The 25,541-nt window shown below is 48.1% G+C and overlaps 1 protein-coding gene across 9 annotated transcripts in view; it reads right to left on the bottom strand.

Moving 5' to 3' along the window:
* Positions 1–2,869: 2,869 nt before the first annotated feature.
* ZNF333 (zinc finger protein 333) overlaps positions 2,870–25,541 on the bottom strand; it is a 38,080-nt gene continuing 15,408 nt past the window's right edge. For 4 of the 9 annotated variants that reach the window (XM_017851274.1, XM_017851273.1, XM_017851279.1 and 1 more), the window contains 7 exons: positions 20,129–20,245; positions 18,522–18,609; positions 8,345–8,433; positions 7,579–7,705; positions 6,714–6,809; positions 6,101–6,177; positions 2,877–5,606 (listed from right to left, as the gene is read on the bottom strand). In XM_017851274.1, coding sequence (XP_017706763.1) covers positions 4,509–5,606; positions 6,101–6,177; positions 6,714–6,809; positions 7,579–7,705; positions 8,345–8,433; positions 18,522–18,609; positions 20,129–20,245 — 1,692 coding nt within the window. In that variant the 3' untranslated portion in view covers positions 2,877–4,508. Of the gene's footprint in view, positions 5,607–6,100; positions 6,178–6,713; positions 6,810–7,578; positions 7,706–8,344; positions 8,434–18,521; positions 18,610–20,128; positions 20,246–23,095; positions 23,413–25,541 lie in introns of all 9 variants that reach the window. The other 5 variants (XM_017851277.1, XM_017851278.1, XM_017851276.1 and 2 more) reach the window with 5 other exon arrangements.

Below are 25,541 nucleotides of genomic sequence, written 5' to 3'. Positions count from 1 at the left end.
CCTCTCCTGCTGGTGATTTCTCAGACTGAGTTTTGATCAACCTAGATCTTTACTGTTGATAATTCCCCACAAAAGAAATGCCATTTGGATCCAGGAAAGCATTTTAACTTGGACCAAGGAGAGTAGTGACACTTCATAATATGGGTTTCAAAAGAAGTGTGATCAACAACAACAAAAATCAGTTGCATTTCCATGCACGAACAATGAACCACCCAAAAACGAAATTGAGAAAACAAATCCATTTACAATAGCATCAAAAACAATAAAATACTTTGGAATTAACTTAACCAACGAGATGAAGAACCCGTACACTGAAAGCTAAAAATCATTGCTGAAAGAACTTAAAAGAGACACAAATAGACATACTATGTTCATGGGCTGAATGACTTAATATTTTTGCAGAAACAGAAAAATATCCATCCTAAAACTCATATGAAATCTCAAGAATACCAAACCAAGAAGTCAAAACCAACTTGAAAAAGAACAGAGTTGGAGGTCTCACACCACACTTGCTTATTTCAAAATTTATTGTAAAACTACAGGAATCAACACAACACGGTAATGGCATAAAGACAGATATATAGACCAATGGAATCAAGTAGGGAGCCCAGAAATAAAACCTCATATATACAGCCAAATGAATTTTGATAAGAGCGCCAACATCATTCAATGGGGAAAGGGCAGTCTTCAATAAATGGTGCTGGGAAAACTGGATATGCACATGCAAAAGAATGAAGTTGGACTCTTTTCTTATACCATATATAAACATTAACTCGGCCTGGTGCGGTGGCTCACACCGGTAATTCCAGCACTTTGGGAGGCTGAGGCGGGCAGATCATGAGGTCAGGAGATCAAGACCATCCTGGCTAACACGGTGAAATCCCGTCTCTACTAAAAAATACAAAAAATTAGCCAGGTGTGGTGGCACACGCTTGTAGTCCCAGCTACTCAGGAGGCTGAGACAGGAGAATCGCTTGAACCAGGGAGGCGGAGGTTGCGGTGAGCCAAGATTGCACCATTGCACTCCAGCCTGGGCAACACAGCAAGACTCCGTCTCAAAAAAACAAAAACAAACAAACAAAAATTAACTCATAATACATCAAAGACCTAAATGCAAGAGCTGAAACAATAAGACTCTTAGAAGAAAACATAGGGGGAAAGCCTCACGACATTAGATTTAGCAATGATTTTTTGGATATGACATCCAAAGAAAACAAAAAATATCTATAAGTTGGACTACATCAAAATTTTAAACTTCTGCATATCAAAAGATACAATTAATAGAGTAAAAAGGTAACCCCTAGAATGGGAGAAAATATTTGCAAATCATATATCTGATAAGGGGTTAATATTCAGAATATATAAAGAACTTCTACAACTCAACAACAAAAAAAAACTTATTTAAAAATGGGCAAAGGACTTAGACATTTTTCCACAGATGACATACAAATGGTCACAACTAAGAAGGAAAATCCCAATGTGTGTTCTTCCAGCCTCTGCTTCTGTCATGTTTGTCAATGTTCCATTGGCCAAGGAAAGTCACATGACCAAGCTCATCTTCAAGGTGTGGAGAAATAAACTCCACCTCTTGATAGGAGGAGCTGCAAAGTCACATGGAAAAGAGATATACATAGAGGGACAGAAGAAGTCATTGTGGCAACCATCTACCACTGTATCATTACTCATCAAGAATATGCAAATTAAACCTAAGAAACTGCTGCATACACACTAATGTAGCTCAAATTAATTTGAGTGACAGTACCATGTGTTGCCAAGGATGTGAAGCAATGAAACTTTCATTCATTGATGTAGGTTTAGGTATAAATGGTTTCAACTACATTGAAAAACTGTCTGGCAAGATCTACTAAAGCTAAAGATAGGTTTCCTCCAAAATCCAGCAATTCCATTCCTACATTTATACTCGAGAAATGAATACCTATGTACACTTAACAAGAACATTCACAGCAGCTTTATTCATAAAAATAAAACCTGCAGGATTATTCACAATAGCCAAAATATGGAATCAACCTAACTGCCCATCAGTGGATGAATGGATAAAGAAAATGTGGTATATCTACACAATGGAATACTATTCAGCCTTAATGAGGAAGAAAATTCTGTCATTTGTGATAACATGGATGAACCTGGAGGACAGAACTCAAATGTTCATAAACAGAATAGAATCTTTAAATTGTGGTATATTCAGACTATAGACTATCACACGGCAATTAAAAAGCATAAACTACTGATAATACAACATAGATAAATCTCAATGACACTATATTAAGTGAAAAAAACAGACACAAGAAGGCTGTTTATGGTTCCATTTACATGAACAGGAAAAACAAATCTATGGTGATAGAAGTCAGAATAGTGGTAACCTTTGAGGATGAGGTGGGGCCCAAGGGAAATTTCTGGGATGATAAACTATTTTGAAGGGGCCTGTGGTGGGTATAGACATATGCAAAATTCACCAAGGTGTACCCTAAGATTTATTAACGTTTATGTAAGTTATACCTAAGAGAACTTTAAAACCAAAAAAAAAAGAACAAGTAAAAATGGAGACTAGTCCCCTGGCTCTGCCACTGTAGAGAGAGTCAGGCCTGTCACATGCCCCCCAGACAACCCTGATAGCCCACCTTAATTTGCTGGGCCTCAGCTTCCTCATCTGTGAATTGGGGATGATAACAGCACATACCTCGAAGTGTCAGTATGAGGACTAAATTAAAAGATGCAAAGCTTCAGGCAGTGGCTACTATCTATTAATAGTAAACTCTAAATAAGTATTTACTATCATTATGATGAATGGTTGAATGTTCAGTAATAGGGAAAAGGATGATCACTTTATAAGAATAAAAGTAACAATTTGTTGGAAATGTAAAAAATGTCAGTATCTATATTTAATTTCATTGCTTCAAAACATATATATGTATGTATATACATAAATTTAAAAATTGACAGAATGGACGAAGATTTTTCAGCAATACATAATCATGGTGGAAGAGTTTAACATACCTCTCTTAATAAATGCTAGATCACAGATCAATATTTATAAACGTGTAGATGGCTTTTAAACACATATGCTTGATCTAGCAGACATCTGCAGAATACAATACATTGATTTCAACCATCCATGAAGCATACATAAAAACTGACATATACTAAGTGCATCAGTTAGGAATTATATTCAGCTGAAATAAACCTCCCACCAAAAACAAAAACAAAAAAAAACAAAACAAACAAACAAACAAAACCATCTTCTACCAGTAAGAAGTGCCTATTTTTCATGTATGGGACATCCAGAAACAAATAGTCCAGGGCTGCTGCAATCACATAAATATGCCAATTCTATTAAATATATCCTAAATATTTTTTAGATTACAGAAGCAAGATGGACGTGACTTCCAGCCACACTCTTAGCCTGTGGCTTTTACCCTTATGGTCACAGGAGGGCTCCTCTAGCTCTAGACATCATGTCTCCTTGTCCAAAAGGCAAGAAGTGGAGAGATGTGGCTGCATGAAACTATCCCTGAACACAACATCTTCCCCAGAGTCACATCCAGTGACTTCTCACATTCATCCTAGCCAGGACCAGAAGAAATGGCCTGCCCTTGCTTGCAAGAAGGGCTGGGAGATGGAAGCTTTTTTTTAATTATTTTTTTGAGGCAGAGTCTCACTCTGTTGCCCAGACTGGAGTGCAGTAGTGCAATCTTGGCTCACTGCAACTTCTGCCTCCTGGGTTCAAGCAATTCTCCTGCCTCAACCTCCCAAGTAGCTGGGATTACAGATGCATGCCACCAAACCCAGCTAATTTTGTATTTTAGTAGAGAGGGGTTTCACCATGTTGGCCAGGCTGGTCTCGAACTCCTGACCTCAGGTGATCCCCCTGCCTCAGCCTGGGATTACAGGCATGAGCCACTGTGTCCGGCCAGGCGATGAAAGCTTTTAAATAGTGCATGCCACCAATCTGAACAGAAAACCCAGGTTCTTTTCTAAGGAGGAAGGGGCAATTTTGGCTGGCAGCTAGAAGAGTAAGCCACACCAGACCTAACAGCAAATCTCAGCAAATACCTATGACTCAATAACAAAGAGGCCACATACTCTTCTCACCATGTAATTAAATTAGAAACCACCAACAACAAGGCAACTAAGAAATAGCCATATAAGACGCAGGAACCTTCCAGAAAGATAGAAATATTCTATATCTGGAATGGAGTATTGGTTACATGCATGTATGCATCTGTCAAATTCATCCAACTGTATACTTCAGATGTATGCATTTCACTGTAAGTCATTATACCTCTATGAAAATATATCCACGTATTAGTTTTGAAAAATCTAATTCCAAATAATAGATGGGTCAAAGAATAAATGATAATGGAGGTTAAGACAACACTTACAATCAAACCAAAATGAAAATATTATACATTGAAACATGAGATGCAGCTAAAGGAGTATTATGAGGGAAAGTCATAGCCCCATGTGTTTATATTTTTACAAAATGGAAGTTAATTAGCAAGGGGCCCACAGTATGGATGAGACATGGCTAAAGGCAGGCTACCATTCCTAATGTTCTCTCTTCCCATGTGGGTTCTTTTGTGTACAGTGAGTGAGGAGCTGTGCCTGAAGGCTTTCTCACACTGATTACATTGATAGGGTCTCCCGGCACTGTGTGTTCTCACATGTACAATAAGATGTGAAGACTGACCAAAGGCTCGCCCACATTCCTGGCATGCATAGGGCTTCTTGCCACTGTGAGTCCTTGCATGTTTCCTGAGGGATGAGGGCTCACTGAAGGCTCGCCCACATTCCTGGCACACATAGGGCTTCTCTCCAGTGTGAGTTCGCATGTGACTCTTTAGGGTTGAAAGACGACTCAAGACCTGACCGCAAGTCCCGCACTCATACAGTTTCTCCCCTGTGTGTATCCTCTTGTGCACGTTCAGATGAGTGCTCGTCCGGAAGGGCTTGCCACACTGGTTGCATTCGTATGGTTTCTCTCTGGTATGGGTTCGCAGATGTGTCTTCAGTGAAGAGTGTTCCCTGAAGGCTTTCCCACACTGGCTGCATTCAAAGGGCTTCTCTCCAGTGTGAGTTCTCACGTGGCTCCTAAGGGATGATGGCTGATTGAAGGCTTTCCCACAATCTTTACACTCATAGGGCTTCTCTCCTGTGTGGTTTCTCTGGTGCAAAATCAGGTTAAAGTTCCTTGTGAAGGTTTTCCCACACTGACTACATTCAAATGGCTTCTCTCCGGTATGGGTTCTCATGTGTCGCCGGAGATTCGAGGAATATTTGAAGGCTTGCCCACATTCTTGACAGTCAAAGCACTTCTCTGCAGTATGAGTCTTCTCATGCCTGATAAGGTCAGAGCTGTATCTGAAGGATTTTTCACATTTGTTACATGCATAGGTTTTATCCCCACTACGGATTTTCTCAGGCACGATTAGATGGGTGCTCTGGAAGAAGGAATTTCTACTCTCCTGACATTCATAGGACACCTCTCCAGCATGAATTTTCTGGTACTGGAAAAGTGGTTCAATGCTGTTAAAAGGTTTCTCAAGTTCATTATATTTATAGAGTTTTTCTCCAGGCTGAGGTTGCTCCTGTCAATGAAGGAAAATGTGAAGACCAAAGGCCTTATTAGATTCACAGACATTCTCCCCTATGTGAAATGAATGTAAGAAAAAGACAGTTCTACATCTAATACTTTTACTGTTTACGGAGTCCATACCATTTCTACCCAGAGTTCCCTCAAGTGAATAGGGTGGATACTCTGTTGCAAAGAGTTATCTTTTCTTTATTTTCATGGGGCTTCTTAGATGCAGAATTTTTCCAATTTGTGCAAGGCTAAAGTAAGTCTTAAACACTTGGTATCTGTGTCATATCTGTGAAAATGCTTACTTGTAAGAACATGATCTACGTTTAGTTTTCCACCAATCCATGACATTCACGGACTCTCTCCCAAGAAACTGCTTCCTCCTGGGTAAGCACTTCCTGCCTTGAATCTCTCTTGGCTCTTGGGCTGCTTTTCTAACTTACAGTAACCCCAGACTCATCCTACTATAGAGAACCACAAATAATCCCTGGTGAGCCTTACCCCTTTCACATCAATGGACAGAATCTCCGTAAAAGGATCTTGGCTAGGAATTGCCTCTTGGGGTTGAAGTTGAGGCTCTGAAATAAATTAGGGAAGAAAAAGTTAAACACAGAGAGAAAGAAACTGTGGGATTAAGGTGACCTAAAAGTAAGCAATGCACATGTGGACTTTTTTTTTTTCAAATACTCATCCTAAATACGGGAAGAAATTGCAATGAGAAGGAACACATCTAAGAGTTAAGGAAAATTTTAAGGTGTTTGGCTAGGTGAGAAGTTATGTAATCAGACGAACATGGGAAGGAAATATATGAAGATTATGACTAATGTTGAGGAAAAATATTAGCAAGAATGTACAGTGGGGAGGAAATGGATAAACACATGGAAATATTAACTATGAAGAGAAAGTAGGACAAATCTTTCTAGGAGATTAATGTAAAGTTTTAGAGATTAAAAAGGAAAGGGAAAAAGGAAAGAAGGTGGCATTTAATAAGGGAGCTCAACCAAACAGGCTTCTCAGTCAAGCGTATGAATAAGTTGCCCTGATTGACAGTTTCCAAACTGGACACTCCCCTTACTGACCAGAGCTGATGCTCACCTGATCTGCCTGGGCTCACCTGCACAAGTGTCTGAGAGGATGCCCCTGTCAGTGGTCCACTGCTCTCCTCTTTGTTCCAAATAAGACAAGGCAGTGGGTTTGCACAGTTGATCAGCTGCTCATGAGAGAAACAACGCATGTTGTGGGAGGACTGTGCCATGCCCTGACACCAGGGCTGATATTCTCAACTCTCTAAGGGCTCTAGAGATGGGAGGGGCAAAATGCATGTGTCTAAATTCTGATGGACACAGCCAAACTTTTTCACTGAGGAACTAAATACAAGTTCTCTCACTGGGTCCCAGAGGGCACTGAGGCTCTCTGGTCTACAAAACCAAGGTAATACATTTGAGAAGCCCAAAAGCTTTTAATCACGGAGAGAGAGAGCAGTAAAAAGATCTTCATTCCACAGAAAGGCCAGTAGACTGGAAGCTCATGAAGGTGGGAATTATCTGTTTTTCCACCTCTAGGTTTCCGAGACTTGCACAATTTCTGGAGCTTATGGTTGCTGCATAAGCATGTGATGAAAAGACAAAGCCTTGGCTGGGTGCAGTGGCTCATATCTGTAATCCCAGCACTTTGGGAGGCTGAAGCAGGTGGATCGCTTGAGCCCAGAAGTTCAAGACCAGTCTGGGCAACATGGCAAAACCCCATCTCTACAAAAAAAGTACAAAAGTTAGCCAGGTGTGATGACACACGCCTGTGGTCCCAACTACTCAGGAGGCTGGGGTGTGAGGATCATCTGAGCCCAGGAAGTAGAGGTTGCAGTGAGCCAAAGGTTACAGTGAGCCAAGGTCACGCCATCACACTCCAGCCTGGGCAACAGAGCAAGACACTGTCTCAGAAAAAAAAAGAAAAAAAGGAAAGAAAAGATGAAGTCGCCTTACCCACAGAGGCCAGGTTCCTATAGTTCTCCAGCATCACATCTCTATACAGGCTCCTCTGAGTAGAGTCCAGAAACACCCATTCTTCTGGGGTGAACACCACAGCCACATCTGCAAAGGTGACTGGTTCCTAAAACATACATCCATCCCAGCTCAGCCAGGGACCACCCCCACCAGTATGCCAGAGGATGCTGGAGGTGGCCAGGCCTGGGGAAGGGAAACCCCACGCAGAGGACTTTCAGACAGGGTTCTGAGATCCCCCAGAATCTGCCCGTGGGCTCAGGACTCTGAACTACAACTCCTCTCTCTACACTCCACTCCTTAAGTAAGAACAGCAAGAGGCAATAACTAATGTTGCGAGTCCTGGACCTCAGGACAGGACTTATCTATTCACAAGGAGCAGGAAGCTCTTGCAGATTTGTCCCCCTTCTAGCTCCAGGGTCCAGCAGACCTGAGCATGGTACAGGTAAGAGGGAACTACCTGGAAAACGACTCAACTCATTGTTCAGTGAGACCATGAAGACCACAAAATGAGGGCGGCTCACATCCTTGCTTTGTTTTCCCTCCTGGTGCTCAGCAGCCTGGGGAGGGTCTGAACGAGGTGGTGGGATCATGGCCCATGCTCCCCTGCTGCCACCCACTGCAAGAGGCCCAGTCCCTGAAGCACAGAGACCAACCCCATGAAATGATCCAGGCAGGTCACAGGAAGAGGGCAAGTCCAGTCTTTGAGCACAGCAGTGTTCTTTTAGAACAAGAAGTTCTTACCTACCTGTGAACGTGCGGTTGGCAGCCCAGGAGCCATGGCTTCTTCCTCTACTCTGTCCTCCTGAAGCCAGGCAGGGTCCCGTGCAGGCACAGCTAGGGGAGAAGGGAAGAGGTGTGAGGGTTGGTGCCTGGCCTACTGGGCACACTCACAGGCCCCAAGGCTGTCCACCCTGGCTGTGAGTGATCACATCTGCACACACACACATGCCCACACTCACAGGGACACACGCATGTAGACACATATCTGCAAGCTCCTGCACATGCATGCAATCACATACACACACATACACACAGACATGCACACATATACATGCAGTTACATACCACATGCACCTGTGCATATATATAACATATACACACAGACCAGCATACACACAAAGACACTTATAGACATGCACGCAGACACACGCGCACACACACACACACATCCCTTCATTCCATATCCCAAGAGCTATAGACTCAATAATTCACCAGGAGACTCCAAAGTTCCTGCAGCACCCGCCACTGTCCCCTGACTCAGCCTTGGGACAGCTCTTCCTGCCCAGCTGCCTGGCCCCTTCCTCTGCCCTCCTACACTGCAGGGCTAGTGGTGCTCCAGGACTTACCACAAGTAGAGGGCAGATAAACCACAACCAACCTGCAGGTCTGCCTTAAAAGGAAACTTCCTTCCCACCTGCCGTCAAATCAACACCACTCCTCCCTCTGCACCAGGCATCCTCCTTCTGGCCTATGACAGACAAGCAAGCAACTCCCAGATCATCCCTCGTCCCCTGCATCCTCACCTCTCCCTCCCGATGGGACCTTTCCCTTCACTTTTTTTTTTTTTTTTTTTTTTTGAACGGGGTCTCGGCTTGCCCCCCCGGCGGGGGGGCGGGGCCGGGTTCCACCCCCCTCGAAGCTCCGCCTCCCGGGTTCACGCCATTCTCCTGCCTCAGCCTCCCAAGTAGCTGGGACCACAGGCGCCCGCCACCTCGCCCGGCTAATTTTTTGTATTTTAGTAGAGACGGGGTTTCACCAGGTTAGCCAGGATGGTCTCGATCTCCTGACCTCGTGATCCGCCCGTCTCGGCCTCCCAAAGTGCTGGGATTACAGGCTTGAGCCACCGCGCCCGGCTCCCTTCACTTTTAAACCTGACCCACACCCAATCCCTGACCCCATATGTTTTCTGCAGCTTCCATAACAAAGTATCAAACTGAGTGGCTTAAAACCACAGAAATGTATCCTCTCACAGTTTTAGAGACCAGGAGTCCAAAACTAAGCTCAGCGGGGCCACGCCTCCTCTGACACTCTNCTGGGACCACAGGCGCCCGCCACCTCGCCCGGCTAATTTTTTGTATTTTTAGTAGAGACGGGGTTTCACCAGGTTAGCCAGGATGGTCTCGATCTCCTGACCTCGTGATCCGCCCGTCTCGGCCTCCCAAAGTGCTGGGATTACAGGCTTGAGCCACCGCGCCCGGCTCCCTTCACTTTTTAAACCTGACCCACACCCAATCCCTGACCCCATATGTTTTCTGCAGCTGCCATAACAAAGTATCAAACTGAGTGGCTTAAAACCACAGAAATGTATCCTCTCACAGTTTTAGAGACCAGGAGTCCAAAACTAAGCTCAGCGGGGCCACGCCTCCTCTGACACTCTGAGCCTCCTCTGACACTCTGAGAAGAGTCCTTCCTTGCCTCTCCCTGGCTTCTGGTGGTGGCCATCGATGCTTGGGGCTCCTTGGCTTGTGGATGCATCACTCCAGTGTCTGCCTCCCCCGTCACATGGTCCCCTCCCTGTGTCTGTCTTCACGCAGCGTCTTCCTCATGTTCTCGTAAGGACACAGTCATGATGCATTGGGGGCCACCCTTGTGACCTCCTAACTTGGTTACAGCTGCGAAGACCCTATTTCCAATAAGGCCACATTCACAGGGTTAGGACTTCAGCCTGTCTTTTTGGAGGGGTACAAGTCAAGCCATAACACCCCACTTTTCCCCTGGGCTACCTCTATCTCTTCATTTCCTATCGTGGGCTATCTACCCTCCGTGCCCACTTCCTCCCCTCCTACTTGCTTCTCATTGCCACCGTTCCAAGGGCTGGCACCACCCTGGAATCACCGGTGACCTCCATCCGTGCTGGGAAATCCCACTGATGTGTGTTCATCATCCAAATCTCTCCTGGGTTTGCTGTTGTTGTTGTTGTTGCTCCTGTTGTTGTTTTGAACCAGAGTCTTGCTCTGTCACCCAGGTTGGAGTGCAGTGGCACAATCATAGCTCACTGCAGCCTCAAACTCCTGGACCCAAGTGATCCTCCCACTTCAGCCTCCCAAGTAGCTAAGACTACACGTGTGTGCCACCACACCCAGTTAATTTTTAAAAAATTTTTTTAGAGATGGGGGTCTCACTATGTTGCCCAGGCTAGCCTTGAATTCCTGGCCTCAAGCGATCCTCCCACCTCAGCCTCCTGAGTAGCCAGGATTATAGCTGCAAGCCACTGCACCTAGCCAATCCCTCCTTCTTACAGTCCACCCAGCCTATGATCGGTGATCACAACCCCAGCCTCCTCTTTCTTGTAAGAGCTTCTCCTCCAACATGTTGCCGGCACCCACAGGTTACAGGCCCTCCTCTTCGTGTCTCTCTCAACTCTCTCTGCCTTGCCGTGCAGCCTCACCCATTCTCTGGGTGTCAGTTCCCACACCTTCATGATGAAGCCCAGATCTCTAGGCTGACTCTCACATCTGAACACCAGATCATGCATCCAACCATTGGCTCAAATCTTTCTGCCCATCTAAGGGAACAGGAATAGAATGTACCCAAAATGAGGTCCAGAGGTCAGAGCTTCCAACCACAGAGGATTTGTTGCAGGCCTGGAAACCTCCTAGCATTTGCCCTGATGGGTTTTAAACTTGCTCAGGACCCATGACCCCTTTTTCCCTTCCAGTTTCTCCTTTTGAAATGGGAATGTCTATCCTATGCTTGCCCCATCACTGGATCTTGGAAGCGGATCCCTTGCTTTCTGATTTCTCACAGGTTCGCAGATGGAGAGGAATTTGGCCCCACAATGGACCACGCTCTGAGTCTCCCTCATACCTGCTGTAGATGACTGACATCATGAGTTGTGGGATTCTCATCAGATGAGATGAGATTTTGAGTTGATGGTGCTTAGATGAGATTTTGCACTTAGAGTTGATGCTGGAATGGATTAAAACTTTGGGAATGTCGGGATCACGTGAGTGTATTTTGCATGTGGGAAGGACATGAATTTGGGGGGACTAGAGAACAGACTGCTATGGCTTGAATTGTGTCCCCCCAAAAAATGGGAAGCCCTAACCCCTAGTATTTCAAAATGTGACCTTATTTAGAAATAGGATTGTTACAGATGTAATGAGTTGAGATGATACGAGAGTAGGCAGGCCCTTAATCCAATACGATGGTTCTCCTAAGAGAAGAGACAGAGACAGAGACACAGAGGGGAGACGGCCATGAGGCAACACAGGCAAAGATGGGAGGGCTGCGTCCACAAGCCAAGGAGCACCAAGGGCTGCAGGCCACCGTTAGAAGACAGGAGGCAGGATCCTCCCCCAGAGCCATTACAGGAAGCACACCCATGTCGAAACCTTAATTTCAGACTTCTGGTATCCTAAACTATGAAAGAGAAATTTCAGTTATTAAAAAAAAAAAAAAAAAAAAAAAAAACTAGGTCAGGTGCAGTGGCTCACACCTGTAATCCCAGCATTTTGGGAGGCTGAGGCCAGTGTATCACTCGAGGTCAGGAGACTAGCCTGGCCAATATGGCGAAACCCCGTCTCTACTAGAAATATAAAAATTATCTGGGTGTGGTGGCACACATCTGTAGTCCCAGCCACTCAGGAGGCTGAGGCACAAGAATCACTTGAACCCAGGAGGCGGAGGTTGCAGTGAGCCAAGATTGCACCACTGCACTCCAGCCTGGTCAACGGAGCAAGACTACGTCTTAAAAAATAAATAAATAAAACTCATCACCGTCCTCCACCATGTCCTCGATCTCAGGAAGTGCTGTCCCTGTCTTTGATCAGAAATCTCACCCCTCTCTGACACTCTACAGATCCCAGCAACTAATCAGAATACATAGTGATGACATCTCCACATGGCAGGACTCACCCCCAAGCCCCTCTCCCACCCACCCCGCTACAGCTAACACCTACGTCGAGGCTTTTCTTTTTGGATCCACTGAAATGTCCCCCCTCAGAGTGCCCCATCCTGAGGTCTCCTCCTCTGTAGAAAGAGCCCCTTCTCTCCTTTTCTCCAATACGACCCTTTCCCTTTCTTTGCAGCCCTTTCCCAGCTGTAACCAGCTATGTATTGCAGCCATGGGTGTTTATTTTCTGTCATCCTCACTGGATTGGAAGCTTTGTAAGAATAAGCCTGGGTGCTTTTACCACCCTGTTCCCGATACCCTACTTGGCACAAAAATGCTCCATGTCATTGGTAAATGAATATATGAACCACCAAATTAACTCAACCTCCTCAATATAAATGTTTTATATGCATTATTACTATAAATTTTTTGAGACAGGGTCTTGCTCTGTCACCCAGGCTGGACTAGCTCACTGCAGCCTTGAATTCCTGGGCTCAAGTGATTCTCCCTCCTCGGCCTCCTGAGCAGCGAGACCACAGGTGCACACAACCATGCCTGGCTAATGTTCTTATTTTGTAGAGATGGGGGTCTTGCTCTGTTGCCCAGGCTGGTCTCGAACTCCTGGCCTCAAGAAGTCCTCCCTCCCACCTCAGCCTCCCAAAGTGCTGGGATTACAGGCATGAGCAACCACGCCTGGCCTCTATGTGTTTTAAATCATTCCTCACTTCCCTACTGTGCAGAAAGGAGTTAACCCACCAGGCCTGGATGGACTCCTTAGTGAGATGTGTTTACAAGGTTAGCCCTTGGGTGGAGTCTGAGAACTTGGATTTCAGGAAGGTTCCCACCCCCCTAACTGACAAGAGAAACTCCTCCACTTAAACCACTTGTACAAACAATGCGGTTTATGTTGAACACCTACTTTCCTTCTGAAAGTCTGGAATTCAGGGACTGTTTCCTCCAAAACTCACACTGAAATGTTAATCCCCAGTGTCGGAGGCGGGATTTGGGGGCAGACCCCTCAAGAATTGATTAATGCTCCCCCATGGAGAGAATGAGTACGCTTCTGTTACTTCCCAAGGGAGCTGGTTGTTAAAAGAGCCTGGCACCTTTCCCCTTCCCTACCCTCCCCACCACCCCTGCTCCTGCTTCCTCCCTCACCATGTGATCTCGACACACTGGCTCCCCTTCCCCTTCTGCCATAAGTGGAAGCAGCCTGAGGCCCTCTCCAGGAGCAGATGTGGGTGCCATGCTTCTGGTACAGCCTGCAGAACCGTGAGTCAAATACACTTCTTTTTTTTCAAACAGGGTCTCACTCTGTCACCCAGGCTGGGGTGCAGTGGTGCAATCTCAGCTCACTGCAACCTCTGCCTCCCAGGCTCAAGTGATTCTCCCACCCCAGCCTCCCAAGTAGCTGGGATTATAGGCACACGCCACCATGCCTGGCTAATTTTTGTATTTTTAGTAGGGACATGGTTTCACCATGTTGGCCAGGCTCCTGACCTCAAGTGATCGGCCCACCTTGGCCTCCCAAAGTGCTGGGATTCCAAGCATGAGCCACTGCGCCTATCCTTCTTTTCTTTATAAATCACCCAGACTCTGGTATTCCCTTACAGCAACACGAACCAACTAAGACAGGCACATTCTGAGCTGTACCTCAAGTCAGCCTACTTGGCCAGTGAAAACGGTGTGCGCTCAGTCTCTAATAAGCTTTGCTAGTAGACAACATCGCATGTGATGCTGGCACAACTTGGCGATAGAGGAATTAAGTCTGTCCTGTGCGACTGTGCTCGGAGAGGACTCTGGAAGCCTGGGTCTGGTTTCCTCTGGGCTTCCTTTTGCTTTTTTTTCTTTTTTCTTTTTCTTTTTTTTTTTTGAGACAGAGTCTTACTGCAACCTCCTCCTCTCCGGTTCAAGCGATTCTCCTGCCTCACCACCATGCTCGGCTAATTTTTGTATTTTTAGTAGAGACGGGGTTTTGCCATGTTGGCCAGGCCAGTCTCCAACTCCTGGCCTCAAGCGATCCGCCTGCCTCGGCCTCCCAAAGTGCTGGGATTAGGCGTGAGCCACCGTGCCCGGCACCCCCTTTGTTGATTCTGCTTAATATTCACTTGCGGTAATAAATCATAGCCATGAGTACGACATCTCCTGTGAGTCCTCCTAGTGGATCACCGAGCCTGGAGTGGTCTTGGGGGAACCCAGCACACCTCCTCCACACTCAACCCCAAGTCTAGACCAGCACCACTTTACTCCTAACAGCCTCCACCTACCACTGCTTTCCTCGCTGAGCCCACACTCCTCACAGGTGCTGGGGGGTGGGGTTCTGTTAAAATCACAGATGCAAGGCCGGGCGCGGTAGCTCTCGCCTGTAATCCCAGCACTTGGGGAGGCCGAGGCAGGCGGATCACGAGATCAGGAGATCAAGAACATCCTGGCTAACACGGTGAAACCCCGTCTCTACTAAAAATACAAAAAATTAGCCGGGCATGGTGGTGGGCGCCTGTAGTCCCAGCTACTCGGGAGGCTGAGGCAGGAGAATGGCGTGAACCCCGGAGGCAGAGCTTGCAGTGAGCCGAGATTGCACCACTGCACTCCAGCCTGGGTGACAGAGTGAGACTCCATCTCAAAAAAAAAGAAAAAGAAAAAAAAAAAAATCACAGGTGCATTGCACCACTCACCTAAACACATCACTGGCTCCCAGTGGGCTTAGAACATGGGCCAAGGTTCTTGTCCTGCACTTCCAAGCCCTGAACAATCTGGAACCTGCTTCTTCTTCAATCAGCTCACACCACTCTCTCTCCACTTCTCCCTCTTCCCTTCACAGCATCTTCCATGGGCCCTGGATGCAACCGGTTCTTTGCTCCATGGGGAATTTTATCAATGTTACTCCTAAGCCTGTTATCCTCTCTCCGAACCTCCCAATAGCCCAACACCTGACCAAGCTAAATGTTATAGTATTTATCATGGTCTAGGTCAGGGTTGGTCCCCCAGGGTACATTTGGTGTCGAGCTGTCATTCCAAAATACGATGCACTAGGTGACTTAACAGAAATTTGCTGCTAACAGTTCTGGATGCTGGGAGTTTGAGATCAAGATGCCAGCATGGTTGGTTTCTGGTGAGGGCTCTCTTCCTGGCTTGCAGACAGCTGCCTTCTGGCTGTGTCTTCACATGGGCGAGAGCGAGCTCTGGTGTCTCTTCCTCTTTTTGTAAGGGCATGAGTTCTGTTGGTTCAGGGTTTCACCCTTATGACCTTATTTAACCTTTATCACCTCCTTAGAGGCCCCATCTCCCATGGCACCTTCAGGGGAGACACTAGGGCTTCAACACGAACTTTGGGGAGGGGAAGCACAATTCAGTCTGTAGCATCTAGAGACATTTTAGCTTTTCATGACTAGGGGGTATGTGGATGTTATAAGCTGAAGTGTATTACCCCAAAAACTCACATCTTGAAATCTTAATCCCTGGTATCTTATCTCACCCCTGGTAACCATATTTGAACATAGAGTCTTTAGAGATAATTAAATTAAAATGGTGTCAGTAGGCCGGGCGCGGTGGCTCAAGCCTGTAATCCCAGCACTTTGGGAGGCCGAGACGGGCGGATCACGAGGTCAGGAGATCGAGACCATCCTGGCTAACACGGTGAAACACCGTCTCTACTAAAAAAATACAAAAAAAAATCTAGCCGGGTGAGGTGGCGGGCGCCTGTAGTCCCAGCTACTGCGGAGGCTGAGGCAGGAGAATGGCGTAAACCCAGGAGGCGGAGCTTGCAGTGAGCTGAGATCTGGCCACTGCACTCCAGCCCGGGCGACAGAGCGAGACTCCGTCTCAAAAAAAAAAAAAAATGGTGTCAGTAGGGCGGGCCCTAGTCCAATATGACTGGTGTACTTAAAAGATGTATTAGTCCACTTTTGCACGCTATAAAGAACTACCTGAGACTGGGAAATTTATAAAGAAAAGAGGTTTAATTTGGCTCCTAGTTCCACAGGTTGTATAGGAAGCATGGCTGGGCAGGACTCAGGAAACTTACAATCGTGGCAGAAGGCAAAGGGGAAGCAGGCACGTGCTACATGGCTGGAGCAGGAGGAAGAGAGTGAAGCGGGAGGTGCTACACACTTTTAAACAACCGGATCTCGTGAGAACTCACTCACTATCAAGAGAAAACAGCAAGGGGAAGTCCACCCCCATGATCCAGTCACCTCCCACCAAGCCCTTCCTCCAACATTGGAGATTACAATTTGACATGAGATTTAGGCGGAGACACAAATCCAAACCCCATCACAAGAAGATGACATTTGGACACAGGCATGTACAGAGGGAAGAGGATGTGAAGACACAGAGACAAGATGGCCATCTACACACCAAGGAGAGGCTTCCAAAGGAACCAACCCTGCCAACACCTTCATCTCAAGCTTATGGCCTCCAGAGCAGTGAGACAACATATTTCTGCTGTTTAATCCACCCAGCTGGTGGAACTTTGATACGGCAGCCCTGGCAAACTCATAGAGGAAAAGCGCTCCTAGCATCTAGTGAGTTGAGGCCAGGGATGCTGTTCAACATCCTACAATGCACAGGACGGCCCACAACTGAGAGTGAACAGGCCCCAGTATCAGCAGTGTTGCAGTTGAGAAACCCTGGCCTAAGCTTAAATATCCATCCTTTCCCAGAACTCTCCCCTGTGCCCTGAGATGGAGTCCTTGTACAACACGCTTCCACTGGACTCTGTTATTCATTTCAAACTCTGACCACCCAGCAGACTGTGAGCTTCACGGAAGAGGGGTCAGTGTTTTCTTTGTGACTGTTTCCTGGTCCCCATCTCACCACCAGACGACAATGGTAGTGTTACCCACTTCAAGAAGTAATAGGCCGGGCACGGTGGCTCACACCTCTGGTCCCAGCACTTTGGGAGGCCGAGGTAGGCAGATCATTTGAGGTCAAGAGTTTGAGACCAGCCTGGCCAACATGGCAAAACCTTGTCTCTACTAAAAATACAAAAATTAGCCGGGCATGGTAGCACACACCTGTAATCCCAGCTACTCGGGAGGCTGAGGCAGGAGAATCGCTTGAACCCGGGAGGCGGAGGTTGCAGTGAGCCGAGATCGCACCACTGTACTCCAGCCTGGGTGACAAAGCGAGATGCTGTCTCAATTGAAAAAAAAGAAGAAGAAGAAGAAGTAACAAAATAGAGCCTAGCCCAGAAGGCTTACCAAAAATATACTGAAGAGAAACACATGACCTAGATCTAAGAATTGTTCCCTGTCAAGAAGATAACAGAGATTCCAGACACAAGAGTGGATGGCACTTTTAAGAAACAAAGTTTATTATTCTTACTAGAAGGCAAACTGGAAGAAAACAAACACCTTACCATTAAAGCTAAAATGTTATTTGTCTTCTGGAATTAAATTCTTCCCCACTTCTCAGGAGAAGTGGCTTTGAACCTCTTTTTTTAGAGACAGGGACTCATTCTGTCACCCAGGCTGCAAAGTACAGTAAAGCAATTGTAGTTCACATCAGCCTTGACCTCCTGGGCTCAAGCGATCCTCCTGCCTCAGTCTCTCAAGTAGCTGGGACTTAGGAGGCACCACCCATGGCTAATTTTTTTTTTTTTTTTTTTTTTTTAGAAATAGGGGTCTCACTATGTTACCCAGGCTGATCTCGAACTCCTGGCCTCAAGCAATCCTCCTGCCCACGCCTTGCAAAGCACTGGGATTAAAGGCATGAGCCACTGCAACCAGCCTGAACCTCATTTTTAAAAACCCAGTTAAAACACAGGCCATTTCTAGTAAATTCAATCATAATTTTCAAAAATCAATATTATCGTGTAGTCAAGAATTTCATGTTGCCCAAAGAGAGGTCTGGCCTTTTCTTGCGGTTGAGTGAACCCTCTCTTTCTTAACAGAAAACTCTGTCACTGGAAGTGCCCTCCTGCTTAAACACACAAATAACGAGAGAAGCTTTCTGCATCCTCTCCCTACGGTGCCAGGGCAGTGCCTGCAGTCAGAGGAAATGTAGGCAGGATGGGATACAAGTTCCTGGACAGAACACAAGGATAGCAGGGCCCTCTGGCCACGTGTTCCATGCGGCACTCACTCACCAGAATCCTCGGCCACCCACGGGTCGGGGTGGCCCAGTGTAGGCACTGGTATCAACACTCTCTGAATCTGCACAGCGGCCTTTAGTCCCTGCACAGAGTGACAGGGGTCACAGATTAGAGTCAAGAGGCTGAGGGGGTCCACTCACACCTGCTCACCCCGATGAATGTGCATGTTTGATCCTGCTTTGGGGAACATATTAATAAAAGAAGAGATAGACCCATTTACCTTGTCAGGATTTACCCAATCCTTAAATACAAAGCTAATCACTGTGATCCAAAATGGCCTGGAGAGAGGGTGCCCAGGCAGGGGCTGGGGAAGGTGGCACCCTCCAAGGAGGCTCCAGAAGTCAGGGAAAAGCTGGGAAAAAAGTGGGGTGTAGATGGCCAGGAGGTTGAGGGGTAGAGGGAGGATGGAGCTTGGAGGTGGACCTGCGTGAATGAGGAGCAGGCAGTCAGTGAGTTTTTCTGGGAGGAAGACCTCTCCTTGGAGTAGGATGTGAACTCTTCTCTGCTGGCAGCTGCTTGCTAAGGAAACATGTCTGACCTGACTTGCACTTCTAATGGATCGCTCTGGCTTCTGTGTCCAGGGTGGGGCCCAGGCGCCTGTCAGGAGCCGACCTAGAGTCCAGGAGAGCTAACAGTGGCTCTGGGCAGGGGGGACAGCAGCGGGGACGGGAGGGGCAGCTGGAGGTGGGTTACATTTTGGAGATAACGCTAGCAGGACTTGGTGGTGGATGGGGGGTGGGGGTTACATGCAGCAGGTCCCTTGGGTGAGGGAACAGGGCAGGGACAAGTGGGAGGAGGCCTTTTCTCCTCGTGCAGGGCTCAGGATGTGCCTTACAGCAGTAGTTACCAACCTTTTTGGCACCAGGGACCAGTTTCATGGAAGACAATTTTTCCACAAACCAGGGTGGGGGTATGGTTTTGGCATGAAACTGTTCCACCTCAATTATCAGGTATTAGATTCTCATAAGGAGCCTGCAGCCTAGATCCCTCACATGGGCAGTTCACAATAGGATTCGCGCTTCCCCGAGAATCCAGTGCTGCTGCTGATCCGACAGGAGGCGGAGATCAGGCATGGATGCTAGCCCGCCACTCACCTCCTGCTCTGCAGCCTGGTTCCTAACAGGCTAGGGGCTAGCACTGGTCCACGGCCTGGGGGTTAGCGACCCTTGCCTTACAGCGTCTCTCTCTCCCATTCTCTCTCTGCCTTGGTAAGGACACACAGGGCCCTGAGCCAAGAGGTCCTCGCTTCCCTGAGCCTGCTCAGGTCACAGGACCTGCCAGTTCCCGTCCGTTTCAAGGTCATGGAAGCAGTGGGACTGGGGTGGAAGGACAGGAAGAAAAAAGGCTGGACCAGGAAAGGCAGAGCCCACAGTCCAACAACCAGACCCTCCCCCAGGACCCACCCTGGAGCCCGCCATCACCCTGGGGACAAGTATATTCAACACAGAAACAGACTGCAACACCCCAAGCCCACAGCCTGGGCCTCCTACAGGCCCCAGACGCCCTCCTTTCCCTCCCCTACCCCAATTTACAGACACCCCACACCCCAGGCCTTCCTGACTGCGCCTGGTGCCATCACAGTGAACCTCTCCCAGGCTTACCGTGCATCCCGGAGACCAAGGCGGCTCCTGGAGAGCTGGCTGGTCCTCTTGAGTCAACGGTGTCTCCTTCGCTTCTATAGAGGGCACCAACTGCATCCTCAGGAACAGCCCCGGCCCCTGAAAAGACAGGAGGATGCTGAGCAGGACAGAGGTAGCACTGCAGCTGTTCTCGGCCCAAAAGACCTTTGGTTTGGGGCTTAGGGCTGCCAGATGTCAAGGCAAATGGGGCTGGGTGCGGTGGCTCATGCCAATAATCCCAGCACTTTGGGAGGCTGAGGTGGAAGAATTGCTTGAGGCCAGGAGTTCAAGACCAGCCTGGCCAACATGGCGAAGCCCCATTGATATGGTTTGGCTCTGCCCCCACCAAAATTTCATCTTGAATTCCCACGTGTTGTGAGAAGGACCCAGTGGGAGGTAATTGAATCATGGGGGCAGGCCTTTCCCATGATTGTTCTCATGATAATAACTAAGTCTCATGAAATCTGATGGTTATTACAAGGGGAGTTTTCCTGTGCAAGGTCTCTTTAGTTCCTGTCATCCATGTAAGACGTGACTTGCTCCTCCTTGCCTTCTGCCATGATTGTGAGGCGAGGCTTCTCCAGCCACGTGGAACTATAAGTCTAACAAAATCTCTCTCTTTTGTAAATTGCCCAGTCTCGTTGGGTATGTCTTTATCAGTAGCATGAAAACAGATTGATACACCCATCTCTACTAAAAATACAAAAATTAGCCAAGTGCGGTGGTGCACGCCTATAGTCCCAGCTGCTCGGGAGGCTGAAGCACGAGAATCACTTGAACCTGGGAGGCAGAAGTTGCAGTGAGCTGAGATTGCATTACTACACTCCAGCCTAGGTGACAGAGCGAGACTGTGTCTTTAAAAAAAAAACAAAAAAGGCAAGGTACACGGGTCTGGCATCTGGTAGCCTCAGACCTAGTAACTACTCCCAACCTACTGCAGGCACCAGCTGCCACCGAGGGTCTCCAGGATTTAACACACTGCAGATGCAGAGACAGACCTGAGGTTAGGACAGAGCCCCTGGAGAGTCTATGAGATGTTTCACTACAGAACATTAGGGTGTGGCACAGAGGGGTGGCTGTGTGAAGAGGCAGCAGGAGGGTGGCCACCCGCAAGCCAAGGAGAGAGGCCTCAGGAGAACCCAGCCCTGCTGCCACCTTGATCTTGGGCTTCTGGCCTCCAGAAGGGTAAGAAAATAAATTTCCGCTGTTTAAGTCACCCAAAAAACAAAAAAGAAAGAAAGGTCAGGAGATACCGGTTCTGAATAGGAATGCTGTCCTTGTCCACAGGGCATCCATCATTCCCAGGGTCAAACTGCCAGCCAACTTTGTCTCCAACTCCCCTGTGACCCACAGCCCACACACCATACCAGTTCTTATTGCACTGGCTCCTTATCTCAGTCAATATTTCCCCTGCCCTAAAACAGCCAGGGACAGCACCTACCCACCAAGGTCCACTAAAATTATTCAAACTGACCGATCCTGGGCGGTTTACCCTGCCCAGCCTCACCTTTCCTGTGGAAACCCCAAGAAAGGCTCTGGCCTGGGCTATCCCCTTGCTCCTTTCTGCCTCCAGGCTGGCCTTGGTGCTTCCCTGTGTGGACCTGTGTCCGCCCAAGAAATACAAGTAATCAAAATTTTCCAATGACACTGGCCTTTCTGAGTCATAAATTAAAATCGCACAGGTACGTTTTAAGACAAATGTTTGCATCAGAATCATTTAGACACAGGTCACTCTACTTAAACTGTTTTAAGGTGTTCTGCCAATTTGTCGAACAAATATATACCGGGCTGATATGGTTTGGCTGTGTCCCCACCCCAATCTCATCTTGAATTGTAGTTCCCATCATCCCCATATGTCATGGGAGGGACCTGGTGGGAGATAATTGAATCATGGGAGCGGTTACCCCCACGCTGCTGTTCTCATGATAGTGAGTGAGTTCTCACAAGATCTGACGGTTTTATAAGGGGCTTTTCCCCCTTTTGTCTGTACTTCTCCTTCCTGCCCACCATGTGAAGGACGTGTTTCCTTCCCCTGCTACCATGTTGTAAGTTTCCTGAGGGCTCCCCAGCCATGCTGAACTGTGAGTCCATTAAACCTCTATCCTTTACAGATGACCCAGTCTTGGATATGTCTTTATTAGCAGGGTGAGAACGGACTGAGACATGGGCACTGCTGGTGCAGGCCCGGGGACCCAGCAGAGGACGAGAGCAGCAACACTGCAGCCTCAAAGAGCTGGGTGTCTACAGAAGAGGCAGCTGTGGGGTGGCCCTGGGACAGAAGAAGGGCTGTTCCTCAGCCTCCGTTGGGGTTTTTTATTTTTCTTTGAGACAGAATCCTGCTCCATCACCCAGGCTGGAGAGCAGTGGTGCAAACACATGGCCCACTGCAGCCTTGAATTCCTGGGTTCAAGCAATTTTCTCGCCTCAGCCTCCCAAGTAGCTGAACTACAGGTACCCACCACCACACCTGGCTATGGCTAATTTTTGTGTGTTTTGCAGAGACGGGTTCTTGCTATGTTGCCCAGGCTGGTTTCAAACTCCTGAGCTCTAGTGGTCCTCCCACCTTGGCCTCCTGAGTTGCTGGGATTCTGGGGTGAGCCCCCACGCCTGACTTCCTTGGGGCTCTTCTAAGAGCAGTTTCCCACCCTCCTCTTCACTGGTCCCTCCGCTGGACCAGCCGACAAAAGAGAGGGAGGCCATGGGGACTCACTCTGTCCCTGGCCATCAGCACTTTTTCCCATGTGACAGGGAGGTCTCAGAGCCACCGTGCAGGGTCTCAATGATTGTGACAAGGCGCAATGATGCCTGGCATGGCCCGGAAGGGCTACCTGAAGGGTCCGCACCATCACCCCAGTGGCAGGTTGTATGATTGTCAGGCAGCAGAACCTGGCAGCTGAGACTGTGGTCTCTGGGATTAGGTCTGGGTTCAACTCCTAGCTCTAAACCCACCTCTACTACTCACGGGCTGGATGTCTTCAGTGATGAACTCCTCAGCTTCTCTAAATATGTGTCCATAGGTGGACCTCTTCTGCCCACTCAGAATAGTCTGTGACTGCCTGTTTCCTGGGACTCTGATGTAACAAGAGCCCCATGCCTGCCACTCTCAGCACCCATTACAGAGGGGCTTGCTGGGCTGTGTGTGGAGTTCTGTGGAGGGCGCTGGAGCCCTGTACTGAAAGGAGAGAGCCCACAGAAACGAAGAGGGCACCGGGCCCTCGTGGCTCATTCTCTCTCGCTCTCTCCTTTCTTCACACGGGGTCCACCTGCTGAGCAAGAGAGACATGGGGGTGGAGGATGGGACCTGGAGACGCCTTCTGCAACACCTTATCCATTCATCCCTTCATTCAACAAGCACTGGGGGCTACGTGACACACAGAATGCCCTGCAGTGCCAGCCCGCACAACACAGTGAGACTTCTCTCCAAAACAATTTTTTAAAATTAGCTAGACATGGTGGTGCACGCCTGTAGTCCCAGCTACTCGGGAGGAGACTGAGGCAGGAAGAGTGCTTGAGCTAAGAAGTTCGAAGCTACAGGGAGCTACGATCATGCTGGTGCACTCCTGCCTAGGCGAGAGAACAAGACCCCATATCTATTTAAAAAGATAAGAAAGGAAAAAGGATGTTCTGTAATGAGGCTGATCACAACCACCACATCGGATGAGGAACCTGCGATCCAGCAGCCCTGATAAGACATTCTCAGAACTCAAGGTCTCAAAACCCAAGCACCTGTTCCCAAGGAGCTACTGGAGGGTGTTCTCCATGAAAACAAGAGTGTAAACCAAGAATGAGCAGGGCCTGGGGAGTGAGGAGGGCTGTCAGCTGCCCAGGGGTCTGTTGCACCCAGGCAGGTTGTGAGTTTTGGCTGATCTGCAGCCCACCCCAGGCTGCACAGGTTGAGGCTTCTCAGTGTTCCAGAAGCTTCCCTGGCAAAGAAGTGGAGTGTGGGTCTCTAAAACGTAGGCCACTGCACCCTATCCACTGGGTGGGGCATCTCTGATGCTGACACCCATCCATGACACAGGGGAAGGGGCACTGACTGAGGGATCCCGGGGTTCTCACTGACCCTGGGACTAACAGACCCCACCTGGGGAGTGAAGCTGAGCTCTGTGCCTCCTTCTATCCAAACCCTAACCATAACTTTCACCAACACTCAGGAATGGGAACCCAAACTTTGGAAGGTCCTGTCGTTTGAGGGGGAGGGAATTCAGGGCCAAAGAGGGGATGGTGGGGACTCAGTGTATATTTTCTCCTGTACTGTTAATGTACAAGCTCATATGGAAGGCTTTTTCCACACTGAAAAGGGCTTCCTTCCAGTGTGGAATCTAGACGGGTCTCCTAAGAAGAGAAGGATGTCCAACAACCTTCCCACATTCCTTCCAATCAAAGCGGCCTCTGTCTGGCCAGTTCTCTCATCCAAATCCAGGTTACAGCTCCTCCAGAAACATTCCCTGCCTCCTTTCAACTCCTCAGGAGCCTCTTCTCCAGGTGGAACTTGCTCCTGACAAAGGGTGAGTAATGGCTGGGCCCACTGGCTCACACCTGTAGTCCCAGCTACTTGGGTGGCTGAGGTGGGAGGATCATATGAGGCCAGGAGTTCAAGATCATCCTGGGCAACACAGCAAGATCCCATCTCTAAGAAAAAAAAAAGAAAGAAAAAGAAAAAAAATAGCTGGACATGGTGACTCAGGCCTGTGGTCCCGGGTACTCGGGAGGCTGAGGTAGAAGGATCACTTCAGCCCAGAATTTGAGGCTGCAGTGAGTCATGAACATGCTACTGCATTCCAGCCTGCGTGGCAGAGCAAGACCCTGTCTGTTAAAAAACAGAAAAAGAGGTGAGTGATGGTGGGAAGCTCGCCAATATCTGTGTCAGTGCCCAGGGGTCCTCCCCACCAGGAGCATATTCTCAAGATTTTCAAGCCATGCCTTGTTTAGACAGCTGGGGTTCGTCAAGTTGAGTGTGTTGCCAGCTCTACCACAGGGCTCCCTCTTACTCACAATGGGGCTTCTCTACCAGGAGGGGTTTTTCTGACAGTTGCTAAGGAGGAAGTCATATTTCACACACTCAATGTCTGACTCACATGTATTAAAATGTTTCCTTCAGGAAACCTTCTAGAAAAAAAGAATCTCGAGGCAGGCAGATCGCTTGAGGCCAGGAGTTTGAGACCAGCCTGGCCAACACAGTGAAACACTGTCTCTACCAAAAAATACCAAAATTAGCCAGGCGTAGTGGTGCATGCCTGCAGTTCCAACTACTCGGGAGGCAGAAGCAGAAGAATCACTTGATCCCGGGAGGTGGAGGCTGAAATGAGCCAACATCATGCCACTGCACTCCAGCCTGAGTGACATGCCACTGCACTCCAGCCTGGGTGACAGAGCGAGACTCTGTCTCAAAAAA

This window comes from Rhinopithecus bieti, unplaced genomic scaffold, assembly GCF_001698545.2.
Source record: "Rhinopithecus bieti isolate Rb0 unplaced genomic scaffold, ASM169854v2 scaffold_33432, whole genome shotgun sequence".
Taxonomy (NCBI): domain Eukaryota; kingdom Metazoa; phylum Chordata; class Mammalia; order Primates; family Cercopithecidae; genus Rhinopithecus; species Rhinopithecus bieti.
The sequence above is the reverse complement of the archived record's forward strand: the minus strand, read 5'-3'. Positions and strand labels throughout refer to the sequence as shown.